Source organism: Pyrus communis, chromosome 4 (genome assembly GCF_963583255.1).
Source record: "Pyrus communis chromosome 4, drPyrComm1.1, whole genome shotgun sequence".
Classification (NCBI taxonomy): Eukaryota; Viridiplantae; Streptophyta; class Magnoliopsida; order Rosales; family Rosaceae; genus Pyrus; species Pyrus communis.
In genome coordinates this window covers 1,728,791-1,743,070 of record NC_084806.1, presented here as the reverse complement: position 1 = coordinate 1,743,070, position 14,280 = coordinate 1,728,791, and the positions used below count along the sequence as shown (strand labels likewise).

General features: G+C 41.7%; 1 protein-coding gene across 1 annotated transcript; it reads left to right on the top strand.

The window, feature by feature from the left end:
• Positions 1 to 5,049: 5,049 nt before the first annotated feature.
• Positions 5,050 to 7,388, top strand: LOC137731571 (transcription factor MYB8-like). Its single transcript, XM_068470710.1, has 3 exons — positions 5,050 to 5,527; positions 5,855 to 5,984; positions 6,418 to 7,388. The coding sequence occupies exons 1-3, from the start codon at positions 5,398 to 5,400 to the stop codon at positions 6,869 to 6,871; spliced, it is 714 nt and encodes a 237-aa protein (XP_068326811.1). The 5' UTR covers positions 5,050 to 5,397; the 3' UTR covers positions 6,872 to 7,388.
• Positions 7,389 to 14,280: the final 6,892 nt, after the last annotated feature.

Below are 14,280 nucleotides of genomic sequence, written 5' to 3'. Positions count from 1 at the left end.
GGCCAACTTGACTCTACAACAACAACAACCAAGTATTATCCCACTAGGGGGTCGGTTGTATGAATTCTAAAACGCCACTGTGTTTTATTTTGCGCCAAGTGTTTTGAGTCTTCCTAGGTCTTTCTCTACCCCTTTTTTCCTAACCCTCTGTTTCATAGTCTCATATTTTGACTGGAGCATATGTAGGTCTTCAGTTTAAGCTTCACCTTATAAACCCATTTGCAACCAATGGGACGTTTGTGATGAGGCAAGGGCACCAGAGTCCAAGTATGATTGTCTTGGAGGGCAGCAATCTCTTGTTGCATGGAGTCACGTCATTTGGGATCCTGGATAGCCTGCGAAAAACTGGTGGGTTCTTTGATAATGGTGAGGTTGGTGATGAAGGTTTTGTGAGTGGGGGATAGACGGTCATAGGATAAGTAACGAGATAGAGAGTGGGGCGTACCTAATGACTGGACCATGCTTATGGAAGATGTGGGAGCAACACGGGATGTAAGGGCCACCTTGACGTGAAAGTCCTGCAAAAATGTGGAAGGTTTGGTCTGTCTGGTGCCACAAAGGGGTAGAGGGGTTTTGTATGGTAATAGAATGGTTGGTTTGGTATTTGGTGGTGGAGTTGGAGTGAGTAAATGAGATGGAGATGGGGTGGGGTCAGCAAGTGTGTAAGAGTTGGTATCTAAAATGGTTCCTGCTGTAAAACTTGGATGATGCAACTCAAGGGGAGAGTCCAAATCAAACTAAATAGGTGAGGGTGAAGTGTTTGATGGGGATGGGGCAGCGGAAGTGGTAAGATTTTGGAATGGAAAATGGTTTTCAAAAAACACAACATCCCTGGAAACAAATGTTTTATTTTGTTTTATATCGAACAATTTATAACCCTTTTGACCATAAGAATATCTAAGAAAAATGCATTAGGTTGCACGGGGGTCGAATTTAAAGAGCCTTTGGGCGTGTGTAGAAGCAAAGCATTGGCTACCAAAAACTTTTAAATGGGAATAGTTAGGTGCTTTGTGAAACAGTTTTTCGTAGGGTGTTTTACCTTGGAGAAGTGGAGTAGGTGTTCTATTGATGAGAAAAGCCAAGGCTAAAGTCGTATCCCCCCCAAAAATGTTTTGGCAGACAAGCTTGAAAAAGCAAAGCCCAAGCAACATTGAGCAAGTGCCGGTGTTTACGCAACTAGATTGATGTAGAATGCATTTGAGAGCATAAAATTGGTCAAGTTTGAACTTACGGCCATTTTTACTTCGCATGATTTGAACTTTAGTATTGAATTGAGTCTCAACCATTTGAATGAATTTGACTAAGATGTCTTTTGTGTTAGATTTATGCTTCATCAAATAAACCCAAGTGCTTCTAGTATGGTCATCTACGATGGTAAGAAAATATTTGGCACCGGAAAGAGAAGCAACCTGATAACCACCCTAAATATCAATATGCAATAATTCAAAACATGATTTGGTAGAAATAGAACTTAATGGAAAGGCCAATCTTGTTTGTTTGGCCAATGGGCAAATTAAACATTTGTCCGAATCACAAGTCTCATTATTTAAAAATGGGAATAACAAAGAGGCTTTATGAGATGGGTGTCCTAGGCGTTGGTGTCAAAGCTTTGGTGAGACGGTGTGGATAATGTTGCATGTTCCTTTCTTCGATGGGTCGAGGTAGTAGAGTCCTTCCCTTTCAATTCTCGTCCCAACCATCTTCCCCGAGCGAAGGTCCTGGATGACATAAAAACAGGTTAAGAAAATGGTGACATATAAGTAATCATAGGCTAGTTTACTGATGGATATTAGATTGATTCTAAAGATGGGCACACATAGGACATTATCAAGAATAAGATTATGAGAGAAAACAACTTCTCCATCATGAGTGACTTTGACAACGGAACCATTTAGCAGTTCAACGGTATGATTGTCAACGACCCGTGAGTTTGTAAGCAGACTAGGGCTGCAAACTATGTGATTCGTGGCACCACTGTCTAGGATCCAAATACTTTTGGTGCCTTTATATGGAAAAGAGAAGGCTTTACCTGAAAGTTCTTCATGACTAAAAGGATTATCGACTTGATTAGCAAATGATGACTTATTCTTTAAAATATCTGAAAGAGTTGCTTGCAATCCTCCTGATAGAATAGGAAACTAGGCATTGTCTCCTGCTTGTCATGTTAGGAAACTTGATTCCCCTTTAAAGAAAAAGGGTGACTAGATTCAATCTCTGTAGCTGCATTCCGTTTTCGACAGAACTCGAAAGTGTGGCCTTTCCATCCTCAAAAGGTGCACTTGAGATGTTCACGGCAGTTTTTGGTGGTGTGATTAGTTTTGTTGCACTTTCCATATCGCACCTCATTGTCCTTCGCCGCAGGTTCTCGCGACGAGTTCTTCACTGCAAAGACAGCAACCTCTGGTTATGTATTTTTCCCATTAGAAACCTTTGCCTGGTGTTCATGTCGAAGGACCAACGTATATGCCTTGTTCACCGTAGGCAGTGGTTCAAGAAGAAGAGTATTGCTTCGAACCGTAACATACGATTCGTTTAGTCTCATAAGGAACTTCATGGTTTTCTAAGTTTCAACATACAAGGTCATCTCATTCTTTGTTCCACAACTGCATGCTAGAATAGAGCACACAAGTATCGCATTCATCCTATAAACTTTTAAGTTTAGTAAAGTAAGAACTTACACTCATATTGCCTTAGATGCAATCATGGATCTCATTCTCAACATGGAACAATTGAACTATATTCACATGTGAGAACCTCTCATCAAATTGGTACACATCTATTGAGCGTCCTTGTAGTTGATGACGCTCCCTAAAATCTCTTTCGACATATAACCTAGCAGCCATGTCTTGACCAAGTTGTTACAACAATTCCATTGTTGCAACTCCTCGGGATTGTTTTCACTTGGTTTCGTGATTGTCCTTATGACGACCCATCCCTAATTTTCTATGTAATTTCTCCCTGAATGTGTAAATGGATGTTTGTGCCCCTGTTGGCAAGTGACGTGGACGTGACTGTGCAACTTTAAATTATTTTTTCTCGCTTTTGTAATTAATTTGTACTCGTTGTTACGAGGGTACATTAATTTTATCAGTGCTAGAAACACTGTTTAGATAGATTTCAGATTTCTTTTACTGTAGGAAATCTACTTTACCCTTATGTTATCTATGCTCTGAATATTTGTAGTTTTAAGGTTGTAACCACTACTGCACACTCACTTTACTAGTTTAATTAAGTTCTAGTTTCACTTTTAATTTATCTACATTTTTCTTACATCACTTGCATTTTCGGTTACGTCACCTTCACGTGACGGCCATCACGCCTTGATTCTGATCGAGGCATGTCAGTCCCATCAACAAAATTGAGTTTGTTCTTGATCGTTAAGGCCATACTCATGGATGAAACCCATGTGCTGTAGTTGTCTTCCACCAATGGCTGCGGCACGAGGATTGCACCAGGTTAATTTGAGTGGTGGAGATAAAACGGATGGTTGGACTTTTTCCATTTTGAATGAGCAATCATGCCTTGAATAGTTGACCTCGAGTCTGCCTTGTCGCCCATGATCGTGTCTTCCTTAGAGCTGTGTTTTGTTGTTTTCCCAGATCAATGCTCTAGTACCATCTAAGAAATCAGATTATACTGAAATTGTATTTCCTTGTATATTCATTCAACTAGGTTAAAATTCTTATAGACATATCAGTCAACACATTCCTATTGTATTGCCTATAATCAAGGTTGACCAAAGACTAAATAAGGAAGTAAATAACTAATTATCAATTTACAATATATGGTAAATCAATCAGAGATTTCTTTCTCAACAGGTTCACGTGTTCAAACACCTTAACTGATTTTCTTATCTTCAATTGCGGCTACTTCTATTTACCTCGGATATCCTTGTTCTTAATCCTATCATTTCTCGTGTGCTCACACATCCAACTAAGCATTCTCATCTTCTTTATACTCAATTTTTACACATGTTACTTTTTGACTGCCCAACATTTTGTGCCATAAAGCATTGTTGGCCTTATTGTCAACCTATAATATTTTTCATTAAATTTTAGTGTCATACAACAATCGCACAACATACTCAATACACTCTTCTACTTCATACATTTAGCATGTAATCTATGGTTGACAAATCTCCATCTAATTCTCATTTCTTTTGCAAGATAGATCTAAGATAATGAAAGCGTTCACTCTTTCGTACTTCCTGATCTTCAATCATCACCCTTATTTTTTTTGGATCCCCTTTCCCAGTGAACCTGCACTTCATAAACTCTGTCTTTCACCTACTTAGGCGAAGACCTTTAGATTCCAATAGTTATGGCCAATGGTTAAGCTTCACATTCACTCCCTCATCTGTTTCATCTATCAACACTATATCCTCTGCGAAAAGATATGTTGCCATGAGTAATAATTAAAAGGGTATGTAAATATATATTGTAAATATTAGGAATCATTTATTAGGAAGGATATATGTTTGTGTCCTTTATTGTTTATTGTTTCCATATGGAATAAGGATTGTATCTTGTATATATTTTCAGTTATGCAATACAATGAGAATTAAGTCGTAAAATTTAAGTAGATACACCAAGGGATATCATCTTGAATATATCTCGTTAACACATCCATTACCAATACAAAAAAAAATAAGAACTTAAAGCTGAACCTTGTTGTAACGTTATAGTTATGGGCCAACTTGACTATGATATTATAAAGTAATTTGAAATTTCACTACTAAACAAAGTCCTTCAGTTCTACAATATGACATTCGCACTCTTAATACTGATATACACTAAGCATTATAATTTTCAAACAGTAATATCACAGTGTATCCACTTCTCTTCTCTCTATCTCTGTCAAAAATGTTGAGACTCGCAGTCGTATCTATTGGCCACTGATTATCACGCATGGGCGAACCACCGGTCCAAGTCAACCCACCCTTTTGCTTCCGGCCATCCAATTCATTTGCAGCTACAGCTACCTACCTATCTGATAGTATAAACCATTACCCTCCCCTCCATTTGTTCCTCAACTCTCTACCCAATCCGCGCTAGCTTCTTGCAGTTGGCCCCTCTCTCTCCCTCTTCCTCCCCACTTCCCCCACCCAAAACCCCCCTCCATTTGTTCCTCAACTCTCTACCCAATCCGCGCTAGCTTCTTGCAGTTGGCCCCTCTCTCTCCCTCTTCCTCCCCACTTCCCCCACCCAAAACCCCCCTCCATTTGTTCCTCAACTCTCTACCCAATCCGCGCTAGCTTCTTGGCAGTTGGTCCCTCTCTCTCTCTCTCTCTCTCTTCCTCCCCCCTTCCCCCACCCACAACCACCCCCCACCACCCCCCCCCCCCCCCCCCCCCCCAATTTTTAGGTTATTAATTAAGGTTAGTTATAAGATTTTAGAATGAGGAAACCCTGCTGCGATAAGCAGGACACGAACAAAGGAGCTTGGTCCAAGCAAGAAGACCTGAAGCTCATTGAATACATTCGTAAAAATGGCGAGGGTTGTTGGCGTACCCTTCCTCAGGCTGCAGGTAATTAACTATGAACTTGTAAATTTACGTATATTTGTGGATTAACAGGTTATATATATGTATATAAACATCTTTTTTGGTAATATCATAGCAAAAACATTCATCAGAATGGTAAACTATTTACATATTAAGGAGTTAATTCCTTGATTTCTTAAATTCCTCGTCAATATTTTTCTCTCTTCTTTCTATTTTAACTAAGCCAACAAATGCTAATTTGTTCCTTTTCTTCTTCTGATTAATTTCAGAGAACTTTGAAAAGATATTTAATTTAATGAGTATTAATTGCCACCTCTTTTACTTTTTTCTTCTTTTTGCAATTTGGTTCAGGCCTACTTCGTTGTGGTAAAAGTTGTAGGCTGAGATGGATAAACTATCTACGACCAGACCTTAAAAGAGGCAACTTTGCTGAAGATGAAGAAGATCTCATCATCAAGCTTCATGCACTCCTAGGCAACCGGTACTTGCTAGCTAATTCTTTTGAAAGAACTGATTTATACACACCATGTTTTTCCTTCTGTATATCTCTGTTCATTTCTATCAATTATCTTTTTTCTTTATCCAAGGGCAACCGGTCCTTACTAGCTAATTCTTTCAAGAGAACTGATTTATACACACAATATTTCTCCTCTACACATCACTGTTTAATTCTATCAATTAATTCTTTTTTACTTTATTAAATCCAAGTGCTAAATTAAATTGGGTATGCATGAGGATAAAAGAAAAGTGTGTGAATTTTAGTTATCCCCCGTTGTCTTTTATTTCTTATGACAAATGATCAAATAAGAATAATCAATTATTACTGTATGCAATTGCACCATGCATAAATAAGTAGAGTTCACAGATTTGTTGGTGTTAACTAATTAATTTAACTATTTAGCAAATTTTTTTAGGTGGTCATTGATTGCTGGGAGATTGCCAGGACGTACAGACAATGAAGTGAAAAACTACTGGAACTCTCATTTGAGAAGAAAGCTTATGAACATGGGTATAGATCCAAATAATCATCGACCGAACAACGTCAATCTCCCTCGTCTTCATCATCAAAATTCACAAACTGTCAGTAGTACTGCAACATTGTCTGCAGCTTTAAAAAACCCTACCAATTATCAGCTGCAAGCAAGATCCGGTGGTAATAATAATTGTGACCATGAATCGGACGGTACAAGTTGCTTAGAGGATGATTCTTGTGGCCGGCTGCCTGATTTAAACCTAGACCTCACAATAACTGCTCCTTTGTCTAATCCAGTTCCTGATAACCTCAAGGAGGAGCAAAATTTCGAGTCCAAAGTGTCAAAGAAGTCATCAGAATTTGCTTCATCTACCATCCTTCCTCTCTTCAGATAATCGAATTTTCGTCCATGTGGATCGGAAGGTTTCCACAAGCATTAATTTTAGCTGAAATGGCTTATGAAATTGAAAATAATTATATTGATCAATTGGAGATATATAAAGAGTCTAATTTTGTAGAACCTACTTATTTGGGTAAAAATGCAAGATGCATATCTTGGAAAGTCAGCGTGAGATCCAAAATTGCAATGCAGTTCCTTAAAAGAGCGACAAATGTACTTCCAAGAATCTTTCTTGCATGCATCTCAAAATGTTGGCTTGCAGTTGCTCGGAATCATTGGACTTGAAGATAATCTATCAGTTTATAACAAGGCTTTGCAACAGATGATGATGGCTGAAGCTGAACGTATCAACAAGAAAGCATATTTACTTGATCGGAGATGCTGGCTAGATAAATTAGCCAATTTATTTATCATAAAGTTGGGTAAGTGATTAATAAATGTATTTGCTATGTAAATTTGTGAACATGAACATCCGAATATTCCATTTAATTACAGTATTTCTAGCTTTGATATATCTTTATTTCATTAATTGAATCTTGTTTGAAATTGGGTTTAATCAGTACTTCCTTCCCATAAATAATTATTGGTTATTCTCCTAATTGATTATTCTCTTATAACTAGCTAGGATCCAAAGAAAGTGATTGCACCCCACCAAATTTTAGATGGATCCTGTAAAAAGAACTGCAGAAAGTGCCAGTTTCGACTTAGAATGCTATCTTTTATAGCAACTATGCTGTAGACATCGAAATTTCAGTAAAACAAATGTTCACCAATGCATTAAAGTTTTGACGTGTCAAGGCATACATGGCATACGCCACGTGTTGTACAAATTGTACACATGGCGTGTGACTCAACAAAATAGGAAGAAATACCCTTGAAGGATTAAACAAGTTTTTCTTCTCATTTTGGGCAATGACAAGGCAAGTACATTTCAATCCATTGAGGATCAAAACAAGTTTTTCTTCTCATGTTGGGCAATGACAAGGCAAGCACACTTCAATCCATTACGGATCAAAGCAAGTTTTTCTCATTTGGGCAATGACAAAGCATACACATTTCAAGTTTAAAATGGTATTAAGTGGGAAATTAGGCCATAAGTTACACCACTTCAATTTCAATATTGCATTAAGTGGGAAATTAGGCCATAAGTTAGACCACTTCAAGTTTAAAATGGTATTAAGTGGGAAATTAGGCCATAAGTTACACCACTTCAATTTCAATATTGCATTAAGTGGGAAAATTAGGCAATGGTGCTTGGAAAGGAAAAAAATATTTTGTGGTGGTGATTCATTCTCAAAGCCTATAAATAGGCTTCTCCATCAAGGTATCAAGCATCAACCAATTCACAAATACATTTCTCTACTCCCAAATTGGAAGAGAATTCCCCAAATCCTTGAAGCTTTGAAACTCCAAAGCTTCCAACCATCCAAATTCCCAAGAAAAGCCAACACACACCAAAACCAATTCACAAATACATTTCTCTACACACCAAAACCTTGAAGCCTTAAAGTTCTAAAGCTCTCAAGAAAATCCCGAAGGATCAAGAAAGCACTCTTCGTTTCTTCGTCAAATCCTCCTTCAAGATCAAGCCCCAACGACCCTTGAAGAACTTCCACCAACTCAAGATCAAGCCCCGACGGCCCTTGAAGAAAGTGTTCATTGTTCATCAACTGTTCATCCTAAGATCAAGCCCCAACGACCCTTTGGATCAACAACCTCAACAAATCCACACATCCAATCGTTCTTCAAGATTAAGTCCAAAAGCCCTTGAAGATCTGCTCATCCATCAACCTTCAAGATCAAGCCCAAAAGCCCTTGAAGAAATCCACACAACCATTATTCAAGATCAAGCCCCGACGGCCCTTGAAGAAAGTGTTCATCGTTCATCCTAAGATCAAGCCCCAACGGCCCCTTGGATCAACAGCACAAACAAATCCACACATCCAATCGTTCTTCAAGATTAAGCCCAAAAGCCCTTGAAGATCCGCTCATCCATCAACCTTCAAGATCAAGCCCAAAAGCCCTTGAAGAAATCCACACAACCATTATTCAAGATCAAGCCCCGACGGCCCTTGAAGAAAGTGTTCATCGTTCATCCTAAGATCAAGCCCCAACGGCCCCTTGGATCAACAGCACAAACAAATCCACACATCCAATCGTTCTTCAAGACTAAGCCCAAAAGCCCTTGAAGATCTGCTCATCCATCAACCTTCAAGATCAAGCCCAAAAGCCCCTTGAAGAAATCCATACACCCATTCTTCAAGATCAAGCCCAACGCCCCTTGAAGATCCGTTCATCAACTGTTCATCCTTAGATCAAACCCCGACGGCCCTTTGGATCAACAACTCATCCACAAACCTACACCCTACGAAGATAGAATCAGAGGACCAAATTTGAGAGAGATCGTAACCCCAAAATCATAAACACAAAAATATTATTTTGTACACGTTATTCTGGTTTCTTGTTTCAAGGAATCTTTCGTGTTCACAAATTTGGCACGCCCAGTGGGACAATCTCTACCTCTCATCTCTGTCTCCGTTCAAGATATTCAAGCACAGTCCATGGCTTCAAACAAAGAACAAGTCATGACTATCGGCACTACCTCCATTGAAAAACAGCTGGTTCAGATGAAGGAAAAAATTGCAAGGCTGATAAAGACTGCAGAGGAGAAAAACTTGCAAACCGCCGAACTCATCAACCGTCTGGAGGCACAACATGGCGTCAAAGTGAAACCAAGCTCTCTTCCAACTAAGAAGACCGAAGAAGGCTTTGACCCAAATGCCTACGAACTCATGTCAAAGGCTAGGCATGACTTTGCTTCCTCTTCAAATCTTGGAAAGAAGGTTTCAAACACCGTCAACGACAAAGATCGTGACCTCACCAAAACTCAAAAGAAGTTGAAGGAGCATGGTTACGGAGTTGACAACAACCAAAGCACACCTCCAAAATCAATGGCATCAAGCAAGGGACAAGCTGTTCTTGCAACCACCAAGGGAAGAAGCATAAGCACTTCCGCCACAAATGGAGCATCCATTGGTGCCACAACCACTCCTCAACATGCTGCTGCAAAGTTGATACCGCCAAGCAAGCAAGAGCAGCACCAAAGGCGCGAGTCGGTCTTCAACCTAACCATGCTGGCGGCACCAAAACATGCTATTGAGGCGCACAAGATGACACCCGAAAACGGCCAATGGGGTTCTTCATCAGCACTATGGATGTCTGAAGGAAAGTCGTGTCTATTGGTTGCACAAGTCATGACCATCGGTGTCACCTCTGTTGAAGAACAACTGGCTCAAATGAGCGAAGCAATTGCAAAGCTTACACAGACTGTGGAAGAAAAGGATTTGCAGATCGCCGCACTCATCAACCAACTAGATGCGCAGCTCGACATGAAAGTCGACCCAAATGTTGGTCCATTAAAGAAAGAAGTCGACGAAGAAGAGGAGCCTCCAGTGGAGAAAGTCGAAGAGAAGCTGAAGCTAGACCAAGCAACGGCGTTCATGGAATCTCTCTCTATCCAGCAGCTACAGGAGATGATCGCAAGCACTGTCAAGACACAGTACGAAGGAAGCTCGCATGACTCCGTACTGTACTCAAAGCCTTACTCCAAGAAGATTGATGCTTTGAAGATGCCAAGGGGTTATCAGCCCCCAAAATTCATGCAGTTCGATGGAAAAGGCAACCCGAAGCAACATATCGCCCATTTCATTGAAACTTGCAACAATGCTGGGACAGAGGGAGACTACCTTGTCAAACAGTTCGTACGTTCGCTGAAAAGTAACGCTTTTGACTGGTACACCGACCTCGAACCCGAGTCTATCAACAGTTGGGACCAGCTAGAAAGGGAATTCCTCAACCGTTTCTACAGCACTCGTCGTACTGTAAGCATGCTAGAGCTGACCAGTACAAAACAGTGGAGAGATGAACCTGTCATCAACTACATAAATAGATGGCGCTCCTTAAGTCTGGATTGTAAAGATCGGCTTTCTGAAACCTCTGCCATTGAGATGTGCGTTCAAGGCATGCAGTGGGGACTACACTACATCCTTCAAGGCATCAAACCACGAACATTTGAGGAGTTAGCCACCCGCGCCCATGATATGGAGTTAAGCATCACCCGTCATGGGAAGAAAGAACAGATCGCCGACTACAAGAATGACAAAGTTTTGGGGCCAAAGGTGGATAAGGCTGCGTGGGAACCCACCAAGGAAGCAATGACGGTCAACACAACTCCAGTCAAAATCCATACACGAGGCAAGGCGATTCAAACCGAAGCTTTTCGTGATCAAGAGATACGTAGACGCACTTTGAAGGAGCTTGAGGAGAAGACTTATCCATTCCCCGACTCTGACGTGGTTGCCATGTTAGATGACTTGCTTGACAAAAAGGTGATCGACCTACCTGAGTGCAAACGGCCGGAGGAGATGAACCGTACTGACAGTCCAAGGTACTGTAAATTCCACCGCTTCATTGGTCATCCGACGGAAAAGTGCTTTGTGCTAAAAGACCTCATCATGAAGTTGGCTCAGAAAGGGATCATCGAGCTAGATCTTAATGATGTGGTGAAATCAAACTATACATCCGTCACTTCTGGCTCTTTGAACTCAAAATCTTCACCTCAACCGCTGGGGGCATGCTCCAAAACCATGTCAGTCAAGTCAAGTGAAGTTGAAGGATGGACTTATGTCACTCCAAAGAAAATGCACAAGAAACATAGGTCTCCTCCACAAGTTCACCAATCGGAAAGGGGGCAAAGCAGCTACCGTCAACCTTCAAAGCTACATGAAAATGTTGAGGATGATGAAATTATGACACAAAGATCGTCCGTTGCCATCACGATGCGCGATTTCTTCCCAGAAGACTTTTTCAATCACTCGGTCATGGCTCCTTCCTATGAAGATTGTGAGGAACGCCTCTCCCAGATCGCTTGACAAATCCACAACAACAACCAAAAGCTCCTCGTTCGCACGAGCCTAAAAGGCGACAACCAAAAGCTCCTCGTCCGCATGAGCATAAAAGGCGACAACCAAAGCTCCTCGTTCGCACGAGCCTAAAAGGTGACAACAAAAGCTCCTTGTCTGCACGAGTTGAAACTGCAAACGACACCACAAGCTCCTCGTTCGCACGAGCCTAAAAGGTGACAACAAAAGCTCTTTGTCTGCACGAGTTGAAACTGCAAACGACACCACAAGCTCCTCGTTCGCACGAGCCTAAAAGGCGACAACCAAAAGCTCCTCGTCCGCATGAGCATAAAAGGCGACAACCACAAGCTCCTCGTTCGCACGAGCCTAAAAGGTGACAACAAAAGCTCATTGTCTGCACGAGTTGAAACTGCAAACGACACCACAAGCTCCTCGTTCGCACGAGCCTAAAAGGTGACAACAAAAGCTCCTTGTCTGCACGAGTTGAAACTGCAAACGACACCATAAGCTCCTCGTTCGCACGAGCCTAAAAGGTGACAACAAAAGCTCCTTGTCTGCACGAGTTGAAACTGCAAACGACACCACAAGCTCCTCGTTCGCATGAGCCTAAAAGGTGACAACAAACGCTCCTTGCCTGCACGAGCTGAAACTGCAAACGGCACCAAACGCTCCTTGCCTGCACGAGCTGAAACTGCAAACGGCACCAAAACGCTCCTTGCCTGCACGAGCTGAAACTGCAAACGGCACCAAACGCTCCTTGCCTGCACGAGTTGAAACTGCAAATGGCACCAAACGCTCATTGCCTGCACGAGCTGAAACGCTCATTACCTGCACGAGTTGAAACTGCAAATGGCACCAAACGCTCATTGCCTGCACGAGCTGAAACTGCAGAAAGGACCAAAACGCTCATTGCCTGCACGAGCTGAAACTGCAAACGGCACTAAACGCACCTTGTCTGCCCGAGCCAAGAAACCTGCACGAGCCGAAAAGTCTACAAGGACGGCTAGCCTTCATCAGACGCTTCATCTCCAACCTCGCAGGGTGTTGTCAACCGTTTAGTCGCCTTATGAAGAAAGATGTTCCATTCGTATGGAACAAAGCATGCCATAATGCTTTTGAAAGCATAAAGAAATATTTGTAAAGTCCACCTATCCTGGGGGCACCTGTGCCCAGGAAACCACTCATATTGTATATTGCTGCTCAGGAAAGTTCAATCGGAGCACTCTTGGCGCAAGAGAATGAATCCCAAAAAGAAGGAGCACTTTACTACCTCAGTCGAACTCTCACCGGCTCTGAGTTGAACTATTCCCCAATAGAAAAGATGTGCCTCGCTTTGGTGTTTGCCATTCAGAAACTCAGACATTACATGCATGCTTACACCATCCACTTGGTTGCTAAAGCCGACCCTGTCAAATACGTTATGACTAAGCCAGTCTTGACAGGGCGACTTGCTAAATGGGCTTTGCTTCTTAATCAATATGAGATCATCTACGTCCCAGCTAAAGCCGTCAAGGGACAAGCGCTAGCAGACTTCCTTGCCGATCATCCAATCCCGGCTGATTGGAAAATCTCAGACGACTTGCCTGATGAGGAGGTGTTCTACATCGACATCTTCCTAACATGGACGATGTTCTTCGACGGATCCGCACGAGTAGACGGAGCGGGGGCAGGAGTAGTATTCATGTCGCCACAAAGGCAAATACTACCTTACTCCTTCCAACTGAATGAGCTATGCTCCAACAATGTTGCTGAGTACCAAGCATTGATCATCGGGCTCCAAATGGCGATCAACATGGAAATCACAGCTCTTGAGGTATATGGCGATTCCAAGCTCATAATCAATCAACTCTTAATTGAATATGAGGTGAGGAAAGATGATCTCGTCCCATACTTCCGGCTAGCGACCCAACTGCTACAAAAGTTCGAAGCTGTGACACTAGAACATGTGCCAAGAAAGGAAAATCAAATGGCAGACGCTCTCGCCAATCTAGCCTCGAGTATGACACTAGGAAAAGATGAAGTTGCATACGTGCCAGTTTGCCAAAGATGGGTGATTCCACTCGTTAATGAAATGTCACTAGATGATACAAATGTCATCTCAGTACTTCCAGTCGAAGCATGTGGAGACAAGCACAACAAATATATGTGCTGATTCATTCGCTGCTTCTTCAAAAGCAAAAGTATCTCATATCATCAAGGGCGAAAGCAAAGGTATCTCATATCATGCTTTTTCCCTGTCTTTTCCTTTGCCCTTGTTCTCACCTGCCAAGGCAAGGACAGAGAAAGCAATATGTCGGAACCTCCACTCAAACTTGCGCTGCCACCAAGAAGTGAGGGTCCATTCAAATGCAAGGTTTGCATTCAACTCCTGCATCAGAGGACAAATACTACAAGAGAAGATGCTAAACCTGCATAAGGAAATACCACTTCTGCAAAGGGGAGCAAGTAAGGCAAGTGAAAATGATACATTAAAGCATGTGGA

Excerpts from the sequence above, each read along its gene's own strand:
- LOC137731571 (XM_068470710.1), top strand. The coding sequence starts at position 5,398 with ATGAGGAAACCCTGCTGCGATAAGCAGGACACGAACAAAGGAGCTTGG. Across the intron at positions 5,528-5,854 it reads TACCCTTCCTCAGGCTGCAG|GCCTACTTCGTTGTGGTAAA; the intron begins GTAATTAACTAT and ends AATTTGGTTCAG. Across the intron at positions 5,985-6,417 it reads CATGCACTCCTAGGCAACCG|GTGGTCATTGATTGCTGGGA; the intron begins GTACTTGCTAGC and ends AAATTTTTTTAG.